The sequence below is a fragment of the Ciconia boyciana genome, chromosome 4, assembly GCF_034638445.1.
Source record: "Ciconia boyciana chromosome 4, ASM3463844v1, whole genome shotgun sequence".
Taxonomy (NCBI): Eukaryota; Metazoa; Chordata; class Aves; order Ciconiiformes; family Ciconiidae; genus Ciconia; species Ciconia boyciana.
The window spans coordinates 3,514,162-3,526,514 of NC_132937.1; the positions used below are offsets into that span (position 1 = coordinate 3,514,162).

A 12,353-nucleotide genomic window follows, 5' to 3' on the forward strand; every position below is an offset into this window, starting at 1 on the left:
GTGCCGAAAGACGAGCCGGCGGGGAAGAAGACCAGCCTGGCTGACTAGAGAGCTCTGGCTCGAACTCAGGAAAAAGTGGAGAGTCTATGACCTCTGGAAGAAGGGGCAGGCAACTCAGGAGGACTACAAAGGTGTAGCAAGGCTGTGCAGGGAGAAAATTAGAAGGGCCAAAGCTGAGCTAGAGCTCAATCTGGCTACAGCTGTACGAGGCAACAAAAAATACTTCTTCAAATATATTAGCAGCAAAAGGAGAGCTAAGGAGAATCTCCAGCCCCTAGTAGACGGGGGTGGGAACACAGTGACCAAGGATGAGGGAAAGGCTGAGGTACTTAATGCCTTCTTTGCCTCAGTCTTTAATAGCAGGGCCAATTGTTCTCTGGGTACCCAGACCCCTGAGTCGCAAGATAGGGATGGGGACCAAAATGGAGCCCCCATAATCCAGGGGGAAATGGTTAGTGACCTGCTACAGCACTTAGACATTGACAAGTCTATGGGGCCTGATGAGATCCACCCGAGAGTACCGAAGGAACTGGCAGAGGTGCTCACCAAGCCCCTTTCCATCATTTACCAGCAGTCCTGGCTAAATGGGGAGGTCCCTGCTGACTGGAGATTAGCAAATGTGAAGCCCATCTACAAGAAGGGCCGGAAGGAGGACCTGGGGAACTACAGGCCTGTCAGCCTGACCTCAGTACCGGGGAAGCTGATGGAGCAGATCATCCTGAGTGCCATCACACAGCATGTAGAGGATAACCAAGGGATCAAGCCAGGCCAGCATGGGTTCAGGAAAGGCAGGTCCTGCTTGACCAACCTGATCTCCTTCTACGACAAGGTGACCTGCCTAATGGATGAGGGGAAGGCTGTGGATGTTGTCTACCTAGACTTCAGTAAAGCCTTTGACACTGTCTCCCACAGCATTCTCCTGGAGAAACTGGCTGCTCATGGCTTGGATGGGTGTACTCTTCGATGGGTAAAGAACTGGCTGGATGGCCGGGCCCAAAGAGTGGTGGTGAATGGAGTTAAATCCAGTTGGCGGCCGGTCACAAGTGGTGTTCCCCAGGGCTCAGTATTGGGGCCAGTTCTGTTTAATATCTTTATCAATGATCTGGATGAGGGGATCGAGTGCACCCTCAGTAAGTTTGCAGACGACACCAAGTTGTGTGGGAGTGTTGATCTGCTTGAGGGTAGGAAGGCGCTACAGAGGGATCTGGACAGGCTGGATCGATGGGCCGAGTTCAATTGTATGGGGTTCGACAAGGCTAAGTGCAAGGTCCTGCACTTGGGTCACAGCAACCCCATGCAACGCTACAGGCTTGGGGAAGAGTGGCTGGAAAGCTGCCTGGCGGAAAAGGACCTGGGGGTGTTGATTGACAGCCGGCTGCATATGAGCCAGCAGTGTGCCCAGGTGGCCAAGAAAGCCAATGGCATCCTGGCTTGTATCAAAAATAGCATGGCCAGCAGGACTAGGGAAGTGATCGTCCCCCTGTACTCGGCACTGGTGAGGCTGTACCTCGAATACTGTGTTCGATTTTGGGCCCCTCACTACAAGAAAGACATTGAGGTGCTGGAGCGTGTCCAGAGAAGGGCAACAAAGCTGGTGAAGGGTCTAGAGCAGAAGTCTTATGAGGAGCGGCTGAGGGAACTGGGGTTGTTTAGCCTGGAGAAGCAGAGGCTGAGGGGAGACCTTATTGCTCTCTACAACTACCTGAAAGGAGGTTGTAGCGAGGTGGGGGTCGGTCTCTTTTCCCAGGTAACAAGTGATAGGACGAGAGGAAATGGCCTCAAGTTGTGTCAGGGGAGGTTTAGACTGGATATTAGGAAATTTTACTTCACTGAAAGGGTTATCAAGCATTGGAACAGGCTGCCCAGGGAAGTGGTTGAGTCACCATCCCTGGAGGTATTTAAAAGCCATGTAGATGAGGTGCTTAGGGACATGGTTTAGTGGTGGTCTTGGCAGTGTTAGGTTTACGGTTGGACTCGATGATCTTAAAGGTCTTTTCCAACCTATACGATTCTGTGATTCTGTGATTCTATGTTACATAAATGTAACTGAGTACTAAGTTGAGCTATTGTAGGAAAAATCAGATCTAAAATTGAAAGATAAGTAGAGTTATTACAATGCTAATACCATTAAAGTTAAAGCTTGGCAGACAAAAGTGCATGTTTCTTTGCGTGTAGTCTGAGCAGTTAGCAAATATGATTTTATTGATTACCCTTTTTGGGGATTGACAGTTTGCATGAGTGGTTTGCAGTGCTTTTGTCTGTTAATTGGGTCATGATGGGTGATTACACTGAACACTGTAATAGTGTGGTAAAAACATATCTGATAGATCCTCAGAAGAACACATTTAATAAAGTTTGCATAATTGATTTTTGTCTGTATCGCATCACAGTTTTTAGCCAGAGGTTAATTCCAACTTTTCAAATTCCTGAGAACCCTCAGACAGATTATGCTTTTTCCCCCAGTTATTCTGCCAGTGAAGTTTTCCTGTTCTTCCCTCTTTATTCCATCATAAGGGCTCTCAGGCAAAATCTAGCTGTATCTTCAGGACTAGAATATTGAAAACTTTCTTTTTTTGAAAGGAGCAGTGGTAGTCCCTAGTTGTCTGAAGTACTCACTTCTAATCTTGTAAAAGCTGGGCATCATTGTTAAATATATGATACTTAAGTATAGAAATATGTGAGCTACTTTTGTAGACATTTTTGTCTGCCTGTAACCATGGGAGTAGCTTGGGAGGTGCAGGATAAGTTATGAGATGCAGGTAACTGAGCTATGAAGCATCACAGATTCATAAAAATTATCTTGTGTTTGAAAAATCATTATCAAGCAATTCTTTGGCCATTTTTCTTTGCATCAGAGTGATGACTTAAATCAATCAACAATCACCTTAATTTCCCCATCTAGAACACACGGATCATTCTCAATGACTCTCCTTCCTCAGAAGTTGCCTTTGGTTGTTGCATTTGGCTGCTTCTGAATGTCTGGTTTCATGGCAGTGGTTAAGATTTAGTGCTGCTGCTCCAGTAGTGGAAGCAGTCTGTTTTGCATCCTTCTTAACTTATTCTTAGCTTTAGTAGTTTGGCGGTAGAGAATCAAGGAAAATGTACAGAGAAATTATCTAGGCCACATCAGAAGACCTGAAGAAAGATGACTGGCAGTCTGTGGAAAAAAAAAAACAAAACAGAATCAGCTGACTTGAAAATAAGACAAAAGTAAATTAACTGATTGCATTTAATCCTTTTTTAGGAGATAGTTGTCTGAATTTACATGTGCTTGATGTTACTCATCAAAGAATTCATCTGGAGTGAAAAGAGGGAGAGGACAAACATGGAGAGCTTTGCACAGTGCTTTCCTTTTCTGTGGAGAGTGGGAGAGCAGAAAGGAGAATCCACCAGAATATGTAGGGAGAAAGGATGAAGAAAAAGAGAAAAACCTTAGAGGGAGAGGGGCAGTACTGCAAGAGTAGGAAAAGTGAAAGAATGTATAGTTTAAGTCCAAATATAAATTAGCACAAAATAAACTATGAAACAATATTTCACACAATAAATATTTTTCAAAATAAAGCTGTCTCCCCAAAGTAAGGAGAACATGAGCCTGGAAATCATTATGATGTGAGAATTAGATAGAAGAGACAATGTTATGTCACAAACCTTGTCCTTAACTCTGTGCTGCTCTTGCTGTCTCTCTCTCTCATGCTCTCTTGCATGCTGTCTCCCTCTCACTCACAGGCTCTCAGCCGCTCTCGCGCTCGCTCTCATGCTAGTTTTCTTGCTCTCTTGCTTTCTTGCTATCTCGTTTTCTCTGTCGCTTTATCTCTTGTTTTCTCACTCTATCTCACACCTTTTCTCTGGCGCACTCTCACTTGCTCTTTCTTTTGCGCTTGCTTTTCTCTCACTCTTGCTTTCTCTCTCATTTTTTCTCTTGCTGTCAGTCACTTTTGCTCTCTCTCTCATGCTCACTTTCTCTCTTGCTCATCTGCTTGTGCTCGATTTCCCACTTTCTCTCACTATCTCTCATTCTCACTTTCTTGCTCTCACTTCCTCACTTGCACTCTAACATGCTCTCACACTTTCTCTCTTGTTCTAGTGCTTTTGCGCTCTCGCTTGCTTACTCACTGCTGTGCTTGCTCGCTCTTGTTTTCTCACTTTCTCACACTTGCTTTCACGCTTGCTTTCTCTCACATGCTCTCACTATCTCTCGCTTGTTCTCTTGATTTCTCTCGTGCTTTCTTGCTATCGCTCACCTTGAGCTTGCTTTCTCTTGCTCACTCTCTTTCTTGCACTCACTTTCTCACTCTCACTCTCACCTCCACTCTCTTGCTTGTGCTCTTGCCTGCACTCACTTTCTCACTCTCTCTCACTCTCACCTCCACTCTCTTGCTTGTGCTCTTGCCTGCACTCACTTTCTCACTCTCAAGCTTTCTCGCACGCTCTTGCTTTCCATCAATTTCTCTTGCTCTTATTTTCTCTCCATCTTTTGCTTTCTCGGCCTCTTGCACTTTCTCTCTTTTGATTTCTCTCTCACACATTCTTGCACAAGCGTTTGCTTGTGCTTTCTTTCACTTGCACTCGCTTGCGCCCCCTTGCTCACATCTTATCTCGCGCTCATACTTTCTCTCATCTTACCTCGCGCTCACACTTTCTCTCATGCTCTCACTTTGCTTGCTTTCTAGCTCTCTCCCTCTCAAATTTTCGCTCTCCCTCTTGGCTCTCATACTCTTGCTGTTACTCACTTTCTTGTGCTCTCGCTCACTCCTGCTCACTTTCTGGCACTCACTTTCTCGCTTTACCACTGTCCTGGTTTCAGCTGGGACAGAGTTAATTTTCTTCCTAGTAGCTGGTATAGTGCTATGTTTTGGATTTAGTATGAGAATAATGTTGATAACACACTGATGTTTTAGTTGTTGCTAAGTAGTGCTTACACTAAGTGAAGGACTTTTCAGCTTCTCATGCTCTGCCAGGTGCAGAAGAAGCTGGGAGGGGGCACAGCCAGGACAGCTGACCCAAACTGACCAAAGGGCTATTCCATACCATGTGACATCATGCTCAGTATATAAACTGGGGGAGCTGGCTGGGGGGCAGCAATCGCTGCTCAGGAATGGGCTGGGCATCGGTCAGTGGGTGGTGAGCAATTGCATTGTGCATCACTTGTTTTGTACATTCTTTTATCATTATTATTATTATTATTATTTTCTCTTCCTCTGCTGTCCTATTAAACTGTCTTTATCTCAACCCATGGGTTTTACTTTTTCTTTTTCCACGATTCTCTCCCCCATCCCACCGGGAGAGGGGAGGGTGAGCCAGCAGCTGTGTGGTGCTTAGTTGCTGACTCGGGTTAAACCACGACAACTACTTTCTTGCTCGCTTTCTCACATTACTGTGACCGGTACCCCCTGCTCCTGACCCCTGGTAATATGGTTAGGACATAACTAACACCATTTTATAAGGCAAACGGCCATTCTCTGTGACCGAGCGGGTCACATATTAGTCCCCTTTCCCCTCATTATCAGGCCCTGAAGGTCCTGTGAACCAAGTAGACAAATCAAACAGATTTCTTCTTCTTCCCCTCCCTGTCGGCCTCAAGATTCCTGGGTGCCAGGCCAACTACTCCCCTCCTTACCGGCCTTGAAGGTCCCAGGCACCCGGCCAACCAGGTGGTGGTGATGACCCCATCACAGAACAGGGAAGCGCAGCAGCACACAGAGCACTGTCTATAAAATCAAGCAGTTACAAGTCCTAAGTGGGAACTTGGACCGGAACTGCTGCTGGACAGTGAGACCCGTGACCTCCCGGTGGCCAGGGACGTCTCCACTGTCATCTGCTTCCTCCAAGGACTAAGTGACTCATGTTCTTTTATGTGTTTTCGAGTCTAGATTATGATTGCTATATTGATACGGCAAGCCAAGTATTAAGATTTGACCCGATCTGCTGCAGAGGGTCCAGGTGATTAGAAACCATAAGCTAAGCGGTGCTATAAAATTCTGTGCTGTGCTACTTATAAAATTGTGCTACACTGATTCTGCTCATAAAAATCCTGTGCTACTCTGATCATAAATGCTATGCTATGCTAATCATAAAATCCTGTTAAAAAATAAAGCTTTAATTGTAACTACAACTTAGTACCATCATCATTCTGCCAAGGATCCCTAAAAGAACCTGTCGGGTTTCCCCTTAGTGTCGGGTGATAGCTGGGTAAGTTCAAACCATTTTATTATTCAGTATAAGGATACCACACCAAACAATAAAGATAAATATTATTATATGCATGGAACAGACAAATAGAGCTTAAGTGACTTTGTTCAAGGTCACAACATATCTATAGGATGGATTCTCTATCTGTCACTTTTAATTTTCTATATTTTTATGAATTTATAAAATATTTTTATACATCTAGCATACTCTGGTCAGTATACTAAAACCTTCACTTCAGTGTTCTATACTATCCATAAAACTATAGCCTGTTACCTGAATGATAGCAAAGTATTAGGGCTGATCCTATTAAAACCATACTAACATTCTTTGAGTCTACATTTTTTATTTTCCTTCTGAAGAAAATGAAAATTAACTGCTCTACTGTGCAGTTCCTGGTGCAGATTGTTGTGTCTCCAATGGACACCGGAACACCATGCCACAGCATCTGCTTCTTGACTGATTGTCTATGCAAGATCTCATTTTCTAAAAATCAAGAGAAATCACATGCCTTGCCTTCAGAAATACAGTCACTGAAGGTACACTGATTGCATCAGCAGGTCTTCTGCCTTCCAACACAAAGAACAGGGAAGGCAATCAATGCCATCTGCTTGCAAGGAGATGTAACCATTAGAGCAAATACCACTCTAAATGCAGTATTATCAAGCAAAACTTTTGGCAAATGCTGGTATGCTTGGAAAAGGAAGAAAATTAATGCTGCAAGTATTACTGAGCTGAAAAGCCTCTTTGGTGTAAATTAACTAAATGTAACATCATGTTTTGAATGCCTTGGAAAGAATCAACTGCAAAAGATTCCACTTTCACAGGCAAGGATACAATTTTAGAAGCTCATTAGTCTGAAGGTGTATGATGATTTTCTGAAAAGATGAATGATTAAAAATAAAGTAAAAAGACACTTGGGCACAAATATTTGATCTGAAATCTCACTGTTCAATTTCAGATAATGTTGCATCTCTACGATTATGGATTGTGGGAAGATTTTTCAGGCTATTATCTAATGCATTCTTCAAAATACAGGATAACATAAGAGATCACCTTTAACTCAAGGAATTAGAACAGCAGGTAACTTCTTTCTGAAACACAGGTAAGAGAGAATTTGTTTTTTATTAGAAGACCATTACTTCATGTAAATCATTTGCAATGTCATTTCCCACATATGCTACTGGAGACTCAGAAATACGCAGCCTAGCCCCTGGTCGACACTTAGGTCACAAAGGAAAACATTTTGGATAATTCTCAGGTCAAGTCAATTAAACTAACTGATAAATTTAGGTTGTTCAGTAACAACAGAAAATGTGTCTGACTGAAAGAAAAGGGACACAGATTAACATCATCCCTTGGTAACTACCAGAAGCAAGCCTGAAGCAGCAAATGGATGGTGCACTTGCCAAACAGCACCTGCAATGGTGTAAACTCCACATTCTCCTACCACAACCCCACTGCAAACCCAGCAGTTGGCATGCAATGTTTTATAATCACATTTAAGCTTCCCCCTGAGATGTACCATAGCCAAATATTAAATTTGAAAAGAAGCCATTGAACTTTCTGACACGACTGATTATTAACCAAGATACTTTCCATGTTCTTCCATGCTCTTCTCCAGAGTTGGAAAGAGAGAGCAGCTTCTCCTCTTTAAATCTCATGTCCTATGCCAGTCCTACTAGAGAGGTGGCAGCAGTAGAAAACAAGCCCAAACAAGGAAAACTAGTGTTCAGCCAACATCCTCCTCTCCCCTCCAACAGCATCAAGCTGCAATGGGACTAATATTTTTCTTCTCTCTTTCACATCAAATCCTTCTGTTGAACACTTACACCAGCAAACCTTCTGTCCTAATGCTTTATCTTTAATCATTCTGTCATTTCTTGTTTATGTACTACAATATGTTGTATTGTTTCAAAGACAGCATACACTATGTATTTTACAGGTATTTTCACCTTCTGCAGTTCACAGACTACCTTCTGTAATCTTCTGCAAGTCAAAGTTACTTGTAAATATTTAGTGTATTAATGGAAAAAAATAAGTCTTTAAAAAACAAATTAAAAAAAATCAAACAGCTGCTTTATTTCATAGTAACTGTCAGACATCTCTCCCTCTCCCTCTCTCTCTGATAAACACACCAAGACGATTATAAATTGCTCTTCGTGCACACCTGTGGTGGGCTGACCTTGGCTGGTCACCAGGTGCCCACCAAGCCGCTGTATCACTCTCCCTCCTCAGCAGGACACGGGGGAGAAAATATGACTAAAAGTTCGCGGGTCAAGACGAGGACAGGGAGATCACTCAGCAATTACTGTCACGGGCAAAACAGACTCGACTTGGGGAAGATTAATTTAATTGATTGCCAATTAATCACAGAGTAGGATAATGAGAAATAAGAACAAATCTAAAAACACCTTCCCCCCACCCCTTCCTTCTTCCCAGGCTCAACTTCACTCCTAACTCTTCTACCTCCTCCTCCCCCTCCTTCTTCACTGACTTTGGTGTCTGCAGGGTTGTTTCTCTCACATTTTCTCACTCCTCTCTCACAGCTGCTGTTGTGCAGTGGTTTTTACCCTTTCTTAAGTATGTTATCACAGAGGCGCTACCAATGTTGCCGATTGGCTCAGCTTTGGCCAGCGGCAGGTCCGTCTTGCAGCTGGCTGGAACCGGCTCTGTCCAACATGGGGGCAGCTTCTGGCGTCTTCTCACAGAAGCCATCCCTGCAGCCCCCCCCAAAAAAAAACCTTGCCACGTAAACCCAATACGTGTCAGTAACAGTGGTTGCAGATTTTCTTCTGCCATGCATCCCAACGTCACAGCATCACAGAATGGTTGAGGTTGGAAGGGATGTCTGCAGGTCATCTGGTCCAACCTCCCTGCTCAAGCAGGGCCACCTAGAGCCGGTTGCCCAGGACCATGTACAGATGACTTTTGAATATCTCCAAGGAGGGAGACTCCACAGCCTCCCTGGGCAACCTGTTCCAGTGCTCAGTCACCTTCACAGTAAAAAAGTGTTTCCTGATGTTCAGACAGAACCTCCTGTGTTTCCGTTTGTGCCCATTGCCTCTGGTCCCATCACTGGGCACCACTGAAAAGAGCCTGGCTCCGTCCTCTTTGCATCCTCCCTTCAGGTGTTTATATACATTGATGAGATCCCCCCCCAAGCCTTCTCTTCTGTAGGCTAAACAGTCCCAGCTCTCTCAGCCTTTCCTCATAGGAGAGATGCTCCAGTCCCTTAATCATTTCCTAGCATTACAAAGCATATTTTCAGACATGTACAGTTCCTTACAACTGACGCTTAAGTTTGTATCCAAAGGCTCATCCCAACCACTTGGCATGATTTGCATGACTACACAGTGGACACAACCATTTTTGCATCCATCGTGAAAGGCCTTGAAGTCAATGAAAGTCCATTGGCTTCCACAGGCTTTGCATCAGCTTCCAAACCAGGCTATAGCCCTGTGACACTAACATCATCTATTCCTGTTCCTGCTGTCGTCCTAGTCAGGTAGCTGGCACTCTAGGGCATAAGAAATATTTTTTTATCCTTCTTCCCAGTGGTCAGAGACTGGTCTCTTTCGCTGTCTCAGCTTGGCATCAGAAGATATGCTTATGCACTGTGTCCCACATTGGCCACACACACCCCATAAATGAGAGCATAGCACAGCGACACCTGCTTAGTGCCAGCCCGTTCCAACTCAACCTGATATATGTTCACAGCATAGCATTGTGCATAGTGCTAGTACAGATCTAAAAGGAGTCAAATTGATTGACGCTACTAAATGGTGGATTTTAAGGTCCCACCACCTGGCGGATGTGTTCCCCTCTGTGAGTGAATTAAGACTACAGACTCTCACCTCAGCCTTCTCCACTTCAGGCAGCATGTTTCCAAGGAGAAAACAATGCCGATTTCGGGTATTACTCCTGCCTGGGCAGTGTTCTCAGCACAAGCTGTCAGCACACTCAGCATCAGTCGAAACTGAATAGTTAGTCTTAAACTGCCATATCAGCACATGAAAGCATTCATCTTCATCTGAACATCAGGAGCTTTCAGAAGTGTTTAGCTCTTATTTACCCCCCAAAAAAAAAAAATTACATTTATTAGTACTGCAATATATTATATGGAAGTGTTATTCTCTGATACCACTGTGCTAAGCAGTGCGCAACATAGAACAAAGATAGCCCCTGACCCAAAAGCTCGCAACTTAAGTAATCTGAAATAGTTGTCCAATTTATGTTGCAGCAATAGATTCAGTTTTCAATTAACATACTTGGATTCAGTGGACCACTCGTGGAAACCCATAGGAATTTTACCAATGGATTTTACTTAATACAGAACAAGGCTTAAAAACAAATATTGGATATCACTGAGATAAACCCACTGTTTTATAGAAAAATAACTACAAGTAAATTCATGTTCTATTTTCTAATTCGGGAATGTTTTTGATTTATCAGCCTACGAGCTCTGTACTGGTATAACATCACTGTTATACTAGTATAAACAAAGTTCAAAAAGGTGTCTGGGTTTCAGTGCAGAAATAAAATTGAACCTTTCCGGAAATACTAGTGTCGGAATATTGGAATTCCTGTATTTTGGGCCAAAATGAGAGAGCGCATTGTCGCTTGCAATGAATTTAGAAGGCAAAACATCTTTCCTTCTAACACTTTGTTACTTCTTGTACTGCATTTACGTGGCAAGGATTTTTGGTAGCGGGGCGGGGGAAACCGCAGGGGTGGCTTCTCTGAGAAGACACCAGAAGCTGCCCCCACATCGGATAGAGCCAGTTCCAGCTGGCTCCAAAATGGACCCGCCGCCGGCCAAAGCTGAGCCCATCAGCGATGCTGTTGGCACCTCTCTGATAACATATTTAAGAAAGGGTAAAAAATGCTGCACAGCAGCTGTGAGAGAGAGGAGAGAGAAAATGTGAGAGAAACAACTATGCAGACACAAAGGTCAGTGAAGAAGGAGGGGGAGGAGGTGCTCCAGGTGCCGGAGCAGAGATTCCCCTGTAGACCGTGGAGAAGACCATGGTGAAGCAGGCTGTCCCCCTGCAGCCCATGGAGGACCTCACACTGGAGCAGATATCCACACTGCAGCCCGTGGAGAGCCCACGCCGGAGCGGGCTCCTGGCAGGACCTGTGACCCTGCGGGGGACCCATGCTGGAGCAGTCCGTTCCTGAAGGACTGCACCCCATGGAAAGGACCCATGCTGGAGCAGTTCTTGAAGAACTGCAATCTGTGGGAAGGACCCACGATGGAGCAGTTCATGAAGGACTCTATCCCGTGGGAGGGACCCCACGCTAGAGCAGAGGAACAGCATGAGGAGGAAGGAGTGGCAGAGACAAAGCATTATGAACTGACTGCATCCCCCGTTCCCCAACCCCCCTGCGCTGCTCGGTGGGGGAGGAGGTAGAAGAGTCAGGAGTGAAGTTGAGCCCGGGAAGAAGGGGGTGGGGGGAAGGTGGGTTTAGTTTTGTCTTTGTTTCTCACTGTCCTACTCTATTTTTAATTGGCAATAAATTAAATTAATCTTCGTCAAGTCTGTTTTGCTCATGACAGTAATTGCTGAGTGATCTCCCTGTCCTTATGTTGACTCACAAGCTTTTTCATTGTATTTTCTCCCCCCGTCCTGCTGAGGAGGGGGAGTGAGAGAGCAGCTGGGTGGGCACCTGGCGGCCAGCCAAGGTCAACCCACCCCTAGAATGTTCCTTCTGTCCCAGGTATGGGAAATATTTTGAAACTATAATATGTCACTGTTAGCATTTTCAGAACATGATTAGTCTTGCCATAACATAATTGAACAACATTGACACTAAGCATCTACTGTAACAAACTGCATTCCACAGTTCTGGCAATATGAACAATAAAAGCAGCAATGTCAAGATAATATCTACATTCAGTTTATAAGATAAGCTATTTTTCTCCATAACAAATTGAGAAGTAATGCAATGAATAACTTCCAAAAGTAACCTGACCATAACAGTCAGCTTGCATTTTAACTGCTGATTTATATCAGCTAGCTGTCACAAATAACTCCCTAAACAGTTTCCAAAGTGGGCAAACAGGGAAAGGAAGAGGAAAAGAAACACGTCTGTTTCTCGCTTTCTCTATCTTTCACTAGCCTTTCTCTCTCTCTAGCTTTTTATCGATCTCACCTTTTCATTCA

General features: G+C 44.3%; 1 protein-coding gene across 1 annotated transcript in view; it reads right to left on the minus strand.

Moving 5' to 3' along the window:
• Positions 1–3,050: 3,050 nt before the first annotated feature.
• Positions 3,051–12,353, minus strand: part of LOC140651517 (small conductance calcium-activated potassium channel protein 2-like) — a 30,450-nt gene continuing 21,147 nt past the window's right edge. Inside the window, exon 4 of the mRNA XM_072861072.1 lies at positions 3,051–3,157. Within this exon, the coding sequence (XP_072717173.1) occupies positions 3,127–3,157 (31 nt within the window). The 3' untranslated portion in view covers positions 3,051–3,126. The remainder of the gene's footprint in view (positions 3,158–12,353) is intronic.